The sequence below is a fragment of the Tiliqua scincoides genome, chromosome 2 (assembly GCF_035046505.1).
Source record: "Tiliqua scincoides isolate rTilSci1 chromosome 2, rTilSci1.hap2, whole genome shotgun sequence".
Classification (NCBI taxonomy): domain Eukaryota; kingdom Metazoa; phylum Chordata; class Lepidosauria; order Squamata; family Scincidae; genus Tiliqua; species Tiliqua scincoides.
The window spans coordinates 100,881,490-100,896,870 of NC_089822.1; the positions used below are offsets into that span (position 1 = coordinate 100,881,490).

The 15,381-nt window shown below is 42.4% G+C and overlaps 1 protein-coding gene and 1 pseudogene across 1 annotated transcript in view; both read left to right on the plus strand.

Annotated features, from left to right (window-relative positions):
* Positions 1-15,381, plus strand: part of LOC136641790 (ephrin type-B receptor 5) — a 156,515-nt gene that overhangs the window by 44,130 nt on the left and 97,004 nt on the right. Inside the window, exon 2 of the mRNA XM_066617821.1 lies at positions 105-324. Coding sequence (XP_066473918.1) covers positions 228-324 — 97 coding nt within the window. The 5' untranslated portion in view covers positions 105-227. The remainder of the gene's footprint in view (positions 1-104; positions 325-15,381) is intronic.
* On the plus strand, positions 7,134-7,253 carry LOC136643365 (5S ribosomal RNA; annotated as a pseudogene).

Here is a 15,381-nt window from a genome sequence, read left to right on the forward strand (position 1 = left end):
TTGGAGACAGTGCATTGGGTTTATATCTTAGTACAACCTATAAAGGAGGGTTTTGTTTAATTCACAAAATGGTTTTTCAGGTTATTGCTTTTGCTTTATTGCAGTCTCCTCTTTCCTATGGAGATGGCCATGTTTTGGCACGTATAAACCCCTGACCCTTTTCCACTGGAAGACATACTGGGGCAGTTGTGACTTATGGAAGATCCTGGGAGCCCTGGAGAAGCTGCATGGAGCATAACATGACCATAAGAATGAAAGGAAGAACCTTGACAATGGTTTGGCTTTGGATGGCCTACCTTTTTGGTGTGGCAACTTCTCTTGAAGGTAAGTGCAATTTTGTTTGGTGATTTAATAGAAATGCCACTGTCAAGTGAAAAGGTGACCACCTTTTGTAGTAGTTGATCCATTGCTAGTGGACAGTGATGTGATGGTCTGGAGCTAGCTGATGCTTACTCAACAGCTTATGATGGGTAAAAGAGCATAGATGCTTCTTTAAAGGGCATAGACCTGTGTTTCTCAAACTGTGGGTTAGGACCCACTAGGTGGATCATGAGCCAATTTCAGGTGGATCGTCATTCATTTCAATATTTTATTTTTAACCTGTTAGACTTGATGCTATCATGGTATGTGACTGCATTTGGGGAAATGTTACAGACCTGTACTTTTGACAAGCTACTATGTATATTCTTTTAACAATGATAGTAAATGGGACTTATTCCTGAGTAAATGTGGGTAGGATTGCAGCCAAGGATTGTTAAAAATTTTCCTGCTTGATGATGTCACTTCCGGTCATGACATCACTTCTGCTGGATCCTGACAGATTCTCATTCTAAAAAGTGGGTCCTGGTGCTAAAAGTTTGAGAACCACTGGCATAGACAGCTGATGGCTACTAGCTAGGAAGTAGTGGTATATAGTTAATGGTAATGAGCTTAGCTATAATGCTGTTTAGAAAGGGCAAGAGAAGAAATAATGAGATAGAATAAATGAATGATTTCTTCCTGCACCCAGAAAAGAAACCACTATTGGGCAATTCACGGAGAGACAGTTCAAAGGGAAGTTACTCACTAATCCTCCAACTCAGATCAATAGGAAGCAATGAAACCAGCTGAACTTGCAAAGAGGTTGTGTTCAATTTAAAACAACAGAAAGCAGCAGCACCTGAAACATCTTCATAGTGCGTTATCTGCCCACACTGGACAGGTCAAAGCTACAATTGCACTTTTATTACAAGAAAAATTCCCACAAATCAGGTCTGATAAATATAAGAGGGCAATGTGGAAAAACCCTGAAAGTCATAACTTTTAAAATGATGTCACTTGGATGCTTCGTAAGAGGAAGAGGATGGAAATTCCTGAGTGGAGGCACACTTGGTTGAAGTGCTTTCTGACAGTAAACAAAGGGTCAGCTTCTTTCACCACAAAAGGTAAGGTGTCCTTATTCCCAGATGGAGAAAGGCTTAGGTCTAGTTCAAAGGTAGGGGTTTCTTAGACACAAGTGTCCTCTGGATCATAAACAGTGTTCAGGAGGAAAACATAGTGTGTGAACAAAGGATAAATGTTACCTGGTTGAACAGAATTGAAGTGATTTCTGCAATTGTGGACACTCCAGAAGGGAAATGAAAATTGAATGGTATACTGCATGAGTGAACTGATACTGTTAATAGTGGTTAACTCTCATGTATTGTCCATTGTATTGGGGCTGAGTGCTGAGACAAATATGATCTGTGCTGCAGAAGATTTCAGTGGAGGTGCAGGGTGCTGTGGACATCAGTTATAGGCATGCGCTGCTTAACAACCGTTCGCTTAACAACAGACTGCATATATGACGGTAGTCAAAGCACAAAAAAGATGCTCTTAATGAGGCAATCGCATCTCTCATAGCCTGCAGCAGAGTGTCTGTTTACACGAGAGACTCTTAATGCAGAGAAGAGGCAATTTATCTCCAGTAGCCTGCGCAGCCAGCAATTTCTGGCAGGGAGTGTCTGTTTACACAACAAAGACAATAGATTGGACTGAGTGTTCACTTAACGACCTAATCTCATAACAACGGGGATCAGAGAACATATCCCTGTTGTTAAATGGCTCACGCCTGTATTTCTTTGCATGAGACTATATTTGCATATGCCCACCATTTCATGACTTATGGGTCAAACTTATGGATGAGCCAGAAGGTGGGGCAGGGTATTGGCATTTATTGCCTTTTCATCTGTCTTGAAGCCACCCGCATCCTGGGTGACTGATGCAAGCAAGAGAGGCTAAGAACTATGTATTGACCTTAAAATTCTCTACCTATAAAGCTGCAAATATCTCTTATCTGATCTTTAGGGCAGTAGATTTTCAGACCAGGAATTTCGGACACCTGTGTGTGTGTGTGTGTGTGTGTGTGTGTGTGTGTGTGTGTGTGTGTGTGTGTGTGTGTGTGAAATGAGCAGGGATGAAAACAATTTGGCACATTTTATTGGTAGAAGGCCTACAAACAATTGCAGCTCAAATGTTCTGAAGTATAGGTTGTGACCCTGCGTTAAGTGAGTAGAATTGAAGTAATGCCAGGAGAGGTCTTTGTGAAGGGCCCAGCGAGAGAAGTAGCACAATTGCGTGTGTGTGGTATCTGAAAAAGATAAGAAAGAAGTATTATAAGAGCTAGGTAGTTCTTCCTGGTGACACTTCTTGATGAAGACAATTACTATAGTAAGATAATTATAGTAAGGTTAATAGCACCATCAGTGTGCGTGGTACTTTCATAAACAAAAAATATACATCCTCGAACCAAGAAGTTTAAGTCTACATTATGTCTGTGTGGGAGGCAAACTGCCCCTGAATCCTGAGATTCTATTTAAATAACATAGCTAAAAAGAGCTGTCAGAGTAATTGGGAATAAACATGAATAAACCCAGTTACACCAACTGATTAGGCTTTGCTATAGTTGGGTTGAGGACTAAAGGATTAAGTTAAAAGATTTTCATAGAAAATGTGGGAACTACAAAGGTGTCTCGGGTAGGAGTTCCAGGCAGAAGAAGCAGCACAATCCTCAAGGAGAGCAGAAGCCCTTTGAACCCCTGAAGGTGCCTGCATTTGAGAAATGCTGGTTTAGGAAAAAAAAAATAGGTGGGTGGAGTTGAGAGTCTGTCATACATTTGTCTGTGGCTGTTCCATTTAGACATACAGCATGACCTTTGGGTTGCAGTTATAGAATCTCATTCCTGAAATGAATATGGGGGGGGGGGAGAAGTGGTTTATCGTTTTATATGGAGCCTGGTTATGTTGAATCAACAGGATGGAGGAGTAAAAGAGAAGAAATGGGGAAAGACAGACTGGGAGGAAATGTGGTAGGGGAAATGAGGAAACAAGCTTGGAGATGGAACAGCAGCAGTGTCATAGGCGGCCCTGTTGCTGGGCCAAGAAAAATCCCTGCAGCCACATGTGTTCACTGACCTGAACCATTCTGTGATGAATGCTCATCTTTCTCTCACACATGAAAGCCTCTGGAAAAGACAGGTTGGAAAGCAGGAGTAAAATGGGGGGGGGAATCTGTGATAGGTGAAAACAGGAATCCTGGCTGTGGGGAGATAAAGGGAAAGGCGAAAGGAAAGATGATCAACAAGAAAGCTGCCTGGGAGAAAGCAGACAGAATAGATGGTGGGGGTGGGAGGAAATGAATAGAAGGGATGGAGGGCTGATATTTAAAAACATCATGGGTACTTAAAGCACCGCAGAATAAATGACTGAATTCTCTTATAGGGTGCTCGGTTGGAGCAACCCAACCCAGTAGTTGTGAGTGGTACATGTGCTGCCAAGTGGGTGGGATTCTCTGCTATAAATTGGAAGCAGCAATTTAGAAAGGATTGGGCCCCTTCAGCAGTGTTTATAGCAGCCACTGAAAGGCACATGCACCACTTCCCTTACAATACATAGCAGCACATTTGCATTGCTATATCTTCTGGCTCACAATGTTTCTTTTACTCTGGCATTTTTACTACATATTTAAAAAGTATGCATAGCAGCACATTTGCATAGCAGCACATAGCAGCTTACAATGCATAGCAGCACATTTGCATTGCTATATCTTCTGGCTCACAATGTTTCTTTTGCCGTTTACTCTGGCATTTTTACTACATATTTAAAAAGTAACATATGTCTAGGCTCTTAGTGGATCATCAAATGGTCCTTTGCTATCCTTGGTGAAGTGGGGTGGGTGAGGATGGAGGGCCAAACAGTAAGGTTCAAAAAGCTTCTAAAAGCATCCCGCCAGTTCTTGAGCAGCAGTAACATTAGACAAAATGACACTTTTTAACTTCTAAAGTTGGAGTGGGCAATGAAATCTCTGCTTCCACCCCAGCACTATATATTTTTTACCTCTCTTGTACTATATAAACATATTTAAAATTTCTTTATCCATTGAAGGTGGTAAAATCCCTTTCATTATAGCAAGAAACTATTTGACTGTAAAAATATTAGGCGCAACTTTTAAAATTATAACCAGCTGCATTCCTTCGAAACTGTCCACTTGCTTGTACTGTGGCAGTGCAGAATCCCATGCAGCTAGTAACCGTGGATTTCTGTGATGCCTTCAGGGATACATGCCAGTGCCCTTTAGCTGAATCAATAGTACAGTAGTCGCATCTTAAGTCTTACCTGGCTTGTCTGCTGTGTTGTCTGTTGGCAGTGCGTAGGGCATGTATTTGCCCATGTGATTGCATTTAATTTGCTCTACTTACACCCAGACTCATCTTGTGTTGGAACTGAAATCACAACAGAGGTCCAGAGGCTAGTAGAAGACTCTCTGGATATTACATTTGTTTCTTGCCCTTCCTCGTAACAACCCTGCAAGGTGGGTTAGTTGGACTAGAACTGAGTGAGTGGTTCAGGAACTTCCCAACTGAGAGGGGCTTTGGATCTGGGTTTTTCAAGTCCAGATACAATACGCTGTGCCCTGCTGGCCAGCCTCCTTTACCTCCTTCTATTTTACCTCCTTCTTTACCTCCTTCTATTCTTCTTGCAGGGTGGGGCTACTGTTTGCAGATTTGCTGTTGCAGCACTTGAAATTTGTCAGGTGTCTTGGGTTATATCCTGAAACTGAATCCCATTGAGATTAGCATGTTAAGGGATTTTGTGGTGGCGGCAGTGTTTGGCTGAGTCACCCCTAATGCCAGAGAGATATGTGAGGCTTGCAGAAGAATCTCTGTCTGCCCTTTCTTGAAACAACTCCGATTCAAAGGAGTTCTGGCTTCCTTGGGTAGCAGCCATTGCCCATGGAGCCTGCCTTGGCTGTTGACCACTTGGATTGTCAACACTAATTGCCCCCTGCTGCAGTTGCCAACAGGGAAACACAATGCAACCCTGTGTGGGGTTGAGACTCTTAGTCAGCCTGTAGCCTTAAAGAGCTGTTGGTGCTTTTAAAGGATGTGAGAGCCTCCTGTGGAGCTTGACATGTAGGCAGAGTACAGATGTAGTGCTTACCTTTTAAGCATGAACTCGAGTTGCTGTAGTAATTTACCAGGTTTGAATTCTGCAGCCGTTGTGGTTCTGGTGCAGATAAGTATCCTGGACGCTCCTTGTGTGTCAAATTCTAGGCAATTTAAGTTCTGCGATGGGAACAGTTTATCCTCAGCAGGATGTGCACATTGTTGTGCATGTCTGCTCGAAATAAGAAATTAGATGCAGTGGGATGTGCAATGTCCAGCTGTTTGGATTTATATACAAAGGGTGTAAAGAGCAGTGGTGACAACAACAGGAGTTCCTCCACTGATTCAACAAGTCCAGAGAAGTCTCTTCCCTGCTGTAATTGATGTTAGCTTTGAAGGTACTTGTCAACATCACAGAGAAGGTTCTGCAGACTTACAGTGTTATTGTCATAAATTTTTACACACACACACACACACACACACACACACACACACACACACACTGTACACCTGGTGAAAGTTAATGAAGTTGTTTACACAGCAAAAGAAAATTTCAAATGGTTTCCTGTTCCAGTGGGTACCTGATCCTAAAAAACAGACTTGGAGCAGAGACAGTTTCATCTCTGCTGTCTGTGGCCCTTGCCACAAGAACAGGCAGAGTGGCGATATGCCAGCCCCTCTCCTCCATCTTGGATGCACAGTTTCCCTCTTTGCTAAGTATGTGCAAAGCACACCTTGCCCACAAACCCGGTCCTACCTTCCCCCCCCAATTATCATTGTGGCCATCCTGCTAGCCTCCCCATTTCCATTCCAGTGCTTTCAAAATACACAGTGGTGGGAATGATGACCAGCAAAAAGACTTTGGGAGAATTATTTTATTGATAGTTTCTATACCCTATCCCAAGGGTTCACAAACTGTGCGTCACAATGCCCTGGGGAGTCGCAGGGGCGCCAGCTGGCTGGCAATGAGACCATGTGGGATGGTACAAATAGCGATGAGCTCCTGTGCACGGTTTTTGCGCACTGGGAAAGGCCCTCCCACCTGCCCTAAGCCTCTAACTTCCACTAGTTGTGTCTTGTGCAATCTCCAAACCTGGAAGTAACTGGTGATGTTATCACTGCCAGTCACTTCTGGGAGCCATGTGCTGTATTTGCAGCATGCGGGGGCCTTGCGGGATACTGAAGATCGAGAAGCACTGCGCCATCCCCCACTTCCTAACATAGTTGGGTTTTGTTTTGCTTTTTTTCCCCCAGTCTCTCCCTCATTTCCCAACATTTATATTTATCATTTTTTCCTTTCTATTTTTTTTCTAGCTGTCAAGAACTCAAATGGTGTGTGAAAGATTCAGCAACATATCCATATGCAAAGATTCAGCAACATTTTTAATCTGCATAGGTAGTTGCGGAAGGATGGAAGGGAAGCATTCCCCTGGCCTTTTGCATCTGTGCATGTGCATTTATATGCATGTGCAGTACAGTCAGAATCTTCTCTCCACCCCCAAGATTCAACTTCTGCAAAGTACTGATGGCTGAAATCAGAACTTCAGAGCATGGTTTTTGTACCCTTGATTTTACGAAGGGGTTCTGTTGTCGAATATCAATGCATATATAAAAAAACACATAAATGAAAAATATTTTTGCCATAGGAACATATGTAAATAGTTGTTCCTATGGTAAAAATATAAGAAATATATTTAGGATAGTATATTTAGGCCACCACAAACAAACAAACCTAGCAGCAACTGTTACCCTGCAGATGCCTGATCTTGTCTGATCTCAGAAGCTAAGCAGGGTCAGGCCTGGTTAGTACTTGGATGGGAGACCGCGTGGGAATACCAGGTGCTGTAGGCTTCTACCATAGTCTTTTGAGACTGAAGGTTGCCAACCAAACAAACCCAAGCCCTCGCTCCATACATTTCCACACAGCTCTATTGGAGCCGCGGCGGCATGTGGTCCTAGTAGACAACACATTTTGCCTGCTGTTCTTCACCTTGGAAGGTGTTCTGATGCAAGCAGACATGTGCCTGATTTTCAAAGGGGGAACTGCTCATCTCAATTCCCATAGCGAGAAAGACTGATCGCAGCTGTAGTGGTTCACCGCTGCACACACTTTAATACAAGGCAGGAAGCTCTCCTATGCTCAAAAGTGGCCTGAGTGGAGTTGTCCTTATCAAGACAGTTCATGCTGTGGGGCTGTAGGAGGATGGGGCACAGGAGCCTCTCCTGCAGGAATGTCACCACCCAGTGACCAATCAGAGCTGCCTTTGGCCTCTTGTGCCAACAGTGTCTCAGATTTCTGGCCTGGGATTGTGTGGACACACAGTAATGGACCTGACCTCATTGTGCCCTGGGGCAGGTCTGTGAGATGCCGCACCCTCCCTGGGATACACACTGAGGCTCACGGAGCATCATGCCACACTTACCGCTGCTCAAAAAGCCTTCTGAGGCTTCTCGCATGGTTTTAAACAGCCGGTTCCCTGATGAAACTGAAAGTATTGCTTAAGATCGTGCAAGTAGTGTCAGAAGGCTTTTCATGTGCTGCTGAGCGCCATATGGGGCGGTTCCAAAGGGCAGGCGGGGCAGCGCAGCAGGCAGAGGCGGCAGCATCAAGCATGGCACTCAGGGCTTTTGCCACCCCTGCCCCACCCCAGGTTAGAGATGTAAAATTTCTGGAAATTTTGAAGCTTGGAAAAAAATCTGGTTTTTTTCTGGTTTTTTTGGGGAAAAAAAATGGAAATTTTTGGAAAAATTGAAAAAAATGCTACCCTAGCACTTTTTTTCTTTTCCAGATTGAAAAGTATCATTCTGATACTTTAGGAACATAAAATATGACTATGGACAATTTGACTTGGCATAAAGTAGCATATTGAAAACAGTGTATCCAAACAATTATTATAAACAGCATTTTTTAAATAATATTTATTTGTAATTGTAACAAATGGAGCAATAATCTCCTGAACTGTTTACTAGTTTATGTGATACAGACAAGAAAACCCCCACAAAACAATTTTTAAAAATCCAGAAGTAACAATTATTCATATTTCCTCTCCACAGTATTAAATAAAAATAAAAACCCATTCTCATAAAAAGAATTGAAGAGGGGGGAAGTGTATAGAAGGGAGTGGGACTAAGTTTCAATGAATGGGCATGAAATTGAATCAGAATCATTTTCTGAGCTGTAATGATCAGTTTCCGTTTCAGTCTCTGCTTCTGCAGCTCCTCTGTTGTGTCTGTCATTATCACAGTTATTATGGACTTCTAAAAACTGAAGGTTTGCCCGGATTGAAACAAGCTTCTCTACCCTTTCACATGTCAGTTTATTTCTTGATTTAGTGTGAGGGTTTCCAAACATAGACCAGGTTCTTTCACATGCTGCTGAAGATGGAGGAATCTGAAGAAGGCGAGAAGCAAGAGGAGGCAGAGGCAGTGTTGTGCAAAGACCTTGCCACCATGTTGCAGGAGAATATGTTTGGCAGAATCCCAGATTGCATTCCTGGACCAAATCCCTGAAGATGTTCTATATTCTGCAACATTTGAAAGTACCTTCCCAACATCAAGCCCTAAATGTGATGCTTGTTTTGTAATCCAGTCAAATGCAGTAGCAGTGCTGTCATCACTTCTATTTCTACCTTTGAATCTTGGATGCAACAGATCTGCAGCAGCATGAATTGGATGGCAAAAATTCTTCCCTTTAAAAAATAAAATAAAATCTTTCACTTTACTTTCTTCTGTAGTATAAGTGGAGATATACTGAGATTTGCAAAAACAGTTTTTATCTTGGTCATTAAATAAGGAATTTCTGACAAAAGTGCACTATCTGATTCAGATGCAATGACTGCTGCACCAATTGGCTTTAGAATCTTCAGGGAATTTTGCAGTTGAACTCAGAGGACATCCTCATTAAGAACAGTGTTTCTTACACTCCTGGGTACTTTAAGAACTTCAGCTATTACTGTTTCTTGAAGAGCTTCTTTGTTTTTTAGTAAACTCTCAAAGGAGATCACCACTCCAGCCCACTGAGTTTTACCACAGAGCTTCAGTGTCACTATTTTATTCTTTGCATTTTTTCTACTTGCTTCTTCTTGAAAACTGCAGCTACAATATGAATACCTTTTACATGTTTTATAACTTCTTTTGCTCGTCTATAGATCATTTGAAGGGTGTCCAGTTTCATAATATCATTAAGAAGCAAGTTGAGCCCATGAGATGCACATCCTGTTGCAGTAATATGTGGATACTTATCCATTATGATCTCCCATGCTGCTTTCATATTGCTGGCATTGTCAGTCAGCAAATACTTTACCACTCCCAATTTTCTGTAGGACTTCACATATTTTACAACTGATCTACTCTGCAGTATGTCTGTTCTCTCCTGTTTCAATGCTTTTGTAAAAAACTGACTGAGGTGTTATAGCAAAATTTATAATTCCTTCTCTTCTCACATTTGTCCATCTATCTGTAAGTAGTGCAAGACACAGTGCTTCATTAACTTTTCCTTGCACAGATTCCATTACACGTTCATGGTTGGCAACCTTCAGTCTCGAAAGACTATGGTATAAGCCTACAGCACCTGGTATTCCCAGGCAGTCTCCCATCCAAGTACTAACCATGCCTGACCCTACTTAGCTTCTGAGCTCAGACGAGATCAGGCATGTGCAGGGTACACGTTCATACTCCGACTCCAAAAGAGGCTTGCTCAAAGAATGTCTGCTGGACAAATGGTATGATGGTCTTAGCAAATTCAAAGCTTCCTGCCAGTATGTATTTTCAGTTATTGAAAATGGTGTTCCAGAAGAATATATTGCTCTTGCAAGAGCTTGATCAATTTTTTCCTGTCATCTTATCTACAAATGAAGTTATTGAATAATTTTTGGATGCAGCTGTCCTCAGTATCTGTTTACTTGAAGATGTTGCTGATGGGACAACAGTTTGAGTTGCTGCTGATGTTACAGATGGAGTAGAAAGAGGACGTCTTGAATGAGAACATTGAGAAAAACTATGTGCATTTTCATCACTGTGGTCCTCTTCACTTAGATCCATGAAGGATTTTTTAATATCTAATTTTTTTAATATCACTTGTTACATACAAGAATGTGTTTTGTCATCCTGGTAGCATTTGGAAATGCATATTTCATCTGACAATATTTGCAAATCACATTTTTCTTCTCAGAAGAACTTGTAATGTGAAAATGCCTCCATATGCTAGATGTTGGTCTCACCATTTTCCTGAGGAGAGTAGGAAAGAAAAACAATTTAATAGCTAGTTTGCAAGAAGACACTAATCTATGGTTGTGGGTAGGGGAAGTAAAGAACCAGATTAATAGTAATTAAATCACTATTTACACAAAGGTTATAAAGATAAACTAATGTAGCTAAATGATTCAGTTTTCTGGAATCAGATAAATGTAAACTCCTACCTTTTCAAATTAAGTATATACTTTCCGGTCCTTTTTGTTGCTCTGTATTTTCTTCCAGTGCTTTGAGGCCTTGTGAAGAGAGCAGAACAGAACCAAACATACCTACCACATGCAAAAACAAAACTTAAAACATTTTACATAAGAACATAAGAACAGCCCCACTGGATCAGGCCATAGGCCCATCTAGTCCAGCTTCCTGTATCTCACAGCGGCCCACCAAATGCCCCAGGGAGCACACCAGATAACAAGAGACCAGCAAGGCTTCCTGGGAATTGTAGTTAAGAACATAAGAACAGCCCCACTGGATCAGGCCATAGGCCCATCTAGTCCAGCTTCCTGTATCTCACAGCGGCCCACCAAACACCCCAGGGAGCACACCAGATAACAAGAGACCTGCATCCTGGTGCCCTCCCTTGCATCTGGCATTCTGACATAACCCATTTCTAAAATCAGGAGGTTGCGCATACACATCATGGCTTGTACCCCATAATGGATTTTTCCTCCAGAAACTTGTCCAATCCCCTTTTAAAGGCATCTAGGCTAGACGCCAGCACCACATCCTGTGGCAAGGAGTTCCACAGACCAACCACACGCTGAATAAAGAAATATTTTCTTTAGTCTGTCCTAACCCACCCAACACTCAATTTTAGTGGATGTCCCCTGGTTCTGGTATTACATGAGAGTGTAAAGAGCATCTCCCTATCCACTCTGTCCATCTCCTGCATAATTTTGTATGTCTCAATCATGTCCCCCCTCAGGCGTCTCTTTTCTAGGCTGAAGAGGCCCAAACGCCGTAGCCTTTCCTCATAAGGAAGGTGCCCCAGCCCAGTAATCATCTTAGTCGCTCTCTTTTGCACCTTTTCCATTTCCACTATGTCTTTTTTGAGATGCGGTGACCAGAACTGGACACAATACTCCAGGTGTGGCCTTACCATAGATTTGTACAATGGCATTATAATACCAGCCGTTTTGTTCTCAATACCCTTCCTAAGGATTCCAAGCATAGAATTGGCCTTCTTCACTGCTGCCGCACATTGGGTCGACACTTTCATCGACCTGTCCACCACCACCCCAAGATCTCTTTCCTGATCTGTCATAGACAGCTCAGAACCCACAGCCTATATCTAAAGTTTTGATTTTTTGCCCCAATGTGCATGACTTTACACTTACTGACATTGAAGCGCATCTGCCATTTTGCTGCCCATTCTGCCAGTCTGGAGAGATCCTTCTGGAGCTCCTCACAATCACTTCTGGTCTTCACCACTCGGAAAAGTTTGGTGTCGTCTGCAAACTTAGCCACTTCACTGCTCAACCCTGTCTCCAGGTCATTTATGAAGAGGTTGAAAAGCACCGGTCCCAGGACAAATCCTTGGGGCACACCGCTTTTCACCTTTCTCCGTTGTGAAAATTGCCCATTGACACCCACTCTCTGCTTCCTGGCCTCCAACCAGTTCTCAATCCATGAGAGGACCTGTCCTCTAATTCCCTTACTGTGTAGTTTTTTCAGTAGCCTTTGATGAGGGACCGTGTCAAACGCCTTCTGAAAGTCCAGATATATAATGTCCACGGGTTCTCCCGCATCCACATGCCTGTTGACCTTTTCAAAGAATTCTATAAGGTTCGTGAGGCAAGATTTACCCTTACAGAAGCCATGCTGACTCTCCCTCAGCAAGGCCTGTTCGTCTATGTGTTTTGAGATCCTATCTTTGATGAGGCATTCCACCATCTTACCCGGTATGGATGTTAGGCTGACCGGCCTATAGTTTCCCGGGTCCCCCCTCTTTCCCTTTTTAAAAATAGGCGTGACATTTGCTATCCTCCAATCTTCTGGCACCGTGGCCGTTTTGAGGGACAAGTTGCATACCTTAGTCAAGAGATCTGCAACTTCATTCTTCAATTCCTTAATAACTCTTGAGTGGATGCCATCAGGGCCCGGTGACTTATTGATCTTTAATTTATCAATGAGGTTTGAAACATCTTCTCTTTTAACCTCTATCTGACTTAACTCCTCGGTCAGGAGGGGCCGTTCGGGCAGCGGTATCTGCCCGAGGTCTTCTGCCGTGAAGACAGATATAAAGAACTCATTTAATTTCTCTGCCATCTCTAAGTCTCCTTTTATCTCCCCTTTCCCTCCCTCACTATCCAGAGGGCCAACCGCTTCTCTGGCGGGTTTCCTGCTTCTAACATATTTGAAGAAGCTTTTATTATTCCCCTTAATGTTGCTGGCCATGCGTTCCTCATAGTCTCGCTTGGTCTCCCGTATCACCTTCTTACATTTCTTTTGCCACAGTTTATGTTCCTTTTTACTCTCCTCATTAGGGCAAGACTTCCATTTACGGAAGGAAGCTTCCTTGCCCTTCACAGCCTCTCTAACTTGGCTGGTTAGCCATGCGGGCACCATCCTGGATTTAGTGGAACCCTTCTTTCTTTGCGGTATACACCTCTGCTGGGCCTCTATTACTGTTGTTTTAAGCAGCCTCCATGCACTCTGGAGAGATTGGACTCTTTTTACCCTCCCTTTCAACCTCCTTCTAACCAGCCTCCTCATTTGGGGGAAGTCTGCCCGTCAGAAGTCAAGGGTTTTCTTTTCTTGTGACAATGGCAGCACCTCCTAAAGGAAGAAATGCATCTTGTTCTTGCATAGAAGAGTTCAGTTTGTAACCTAGGACTTGCTTGTCCTCAGTGCACAGAAATTAGAATAATCTGCTACCATACATATTTTTTTAGAAATGATTTGGAAAACATTTGAACAGCTTATTTTAAAATATTTTATTCATCATGTTAAAATAAAACACTCTATAATCAATTCTTTTTCTTTTTTTCCCTTTTTTCAATTTTTCCAATCTTTTTGGAAAAAAGCAAAGTCTTCAGGAAAAAAAAAACGGAAAAAAAAGTTTTTTTCTGAATTTTTCTGGGTTTTTTTTTTGGACCTTCACATCTCTACCCCATGTCCACCACTGGGGACACGTGTGTGTGTGTGTGTGTGTGTGTGTGTGTGTGTGTGTGTGTGAGAGAGAGAGAGAGAGAGAGAGAGAGAGAGAGAGAGAGAGAGAGAGAGAGATTTTTTAACACCAGTTAGGTTGCCTCCCCCAAGCCCCTTAGCACTTCACTTTCCCCGCCAAAATCAGGAAGGTGCAAAACTATTTTTTTAGAGGTGGCTCACAAAAAGACCTGTTGCCATAAAATCATAATTGGAACTAGCCAGGCAGTAAAATCACTAACTAAAAATCATGTTATTTCAAAAACTTGCATGTGTAAATTAGGTTTTGGTATTAATTTAACAAGCTTGTTATTTCAATAACGTGTAAATCAAAACCATGTAAATTAAGAATTGTTTCCTGTGTTTAAAAGTCATTTTCCACATCTCCCAAAAAGGTAACATAGGGACTGTATTTTACCAGGGGCAGGTCCCAGAAAATAGGGAGTGTTCTGCTGTAGTTCAGTGGTGAAGTGTCTAATGCAAAGGTCCCAGATTCTGTCTCTGTGTGGGACTGAACCTGGGAACTTCCCTAGAATCTTTAGAATTTCTGGAATCTCCAGGTGGGGCAGAGACGAATTCCTATCTGAAACCCTGGAGAGATACTGCCACTCTGCATTGATAATATAGTCTGATTAAGTATAATGCATTATCCTAGGGAGTGTATCTTATCACAGTATTCACTATGCTTTTCTGTGTACTGTTAATTTGTAATGTATGCAACTGTTCCTTTTGAATATGAAGATTCTTGAGCATAAATCTTGTGTTTACTGCTTGCTGCTAACTTTCCATTTTTGTGTCTGAAGAAGTAGAAGGTAACCCTATACAAACTTATACTATATAAGGTAGTTTAATGGTGCTCCTGAATAGATTCATACTTTAAATGCCTGTAGCCTATGGTTATCCAAGCATGTCTTTAAATGCTGAGAGATAATGCCACACTTGCCCACTGTGCGTTGGCTGACTGAGCTGATAAGACTTCTTCCGTAGGTTGAAGTGATGTAACTTAACCCTCTCTTCAGCTTGAGGTGATTTTGATTAAGCAGGACACGCACACACACTGTAATGCCTGTCCTCGATGAGTTTGCCTATCCTTCATGAGTTTGTTTGGTTGAATTGAGGCATTTAGCTAAATCACTGTGCTGTGTGGATGATTGGGTAAAAATAGACATGATTTTATTTAAACAGGTAACAAGATTAGGCAGATCTATCTTGCAGTGCTTAGCAATATGGTAGAATACTGATGATAATGCCTGCTATTAGGGAGAGCGAAAGCAAGGGAGAGTGAAATCAATTAAAAGCCAGGTGCAAAGGTTCTTTCATGCTCTAGCACAGTGATTTTTCAATTGTTTTCACCCCATGGCACATTGACAAGGTGCTAAAATCGTAAAGGCACACCACTGGTCTTTTTACGATTGACAAGATACATCGTGCTGCCAGTAGGGGGCTCACATCTCCCAATGACCCTCCCCCAAATTCCCATAGCACACCTGCAAACCAGTTGCGGCACACCAATGTGCCACAACATACTGGTTGAAAAGCTCTTCTTTTAGCATCAAACCAAAGATTGGTACCCAGAGCAAGG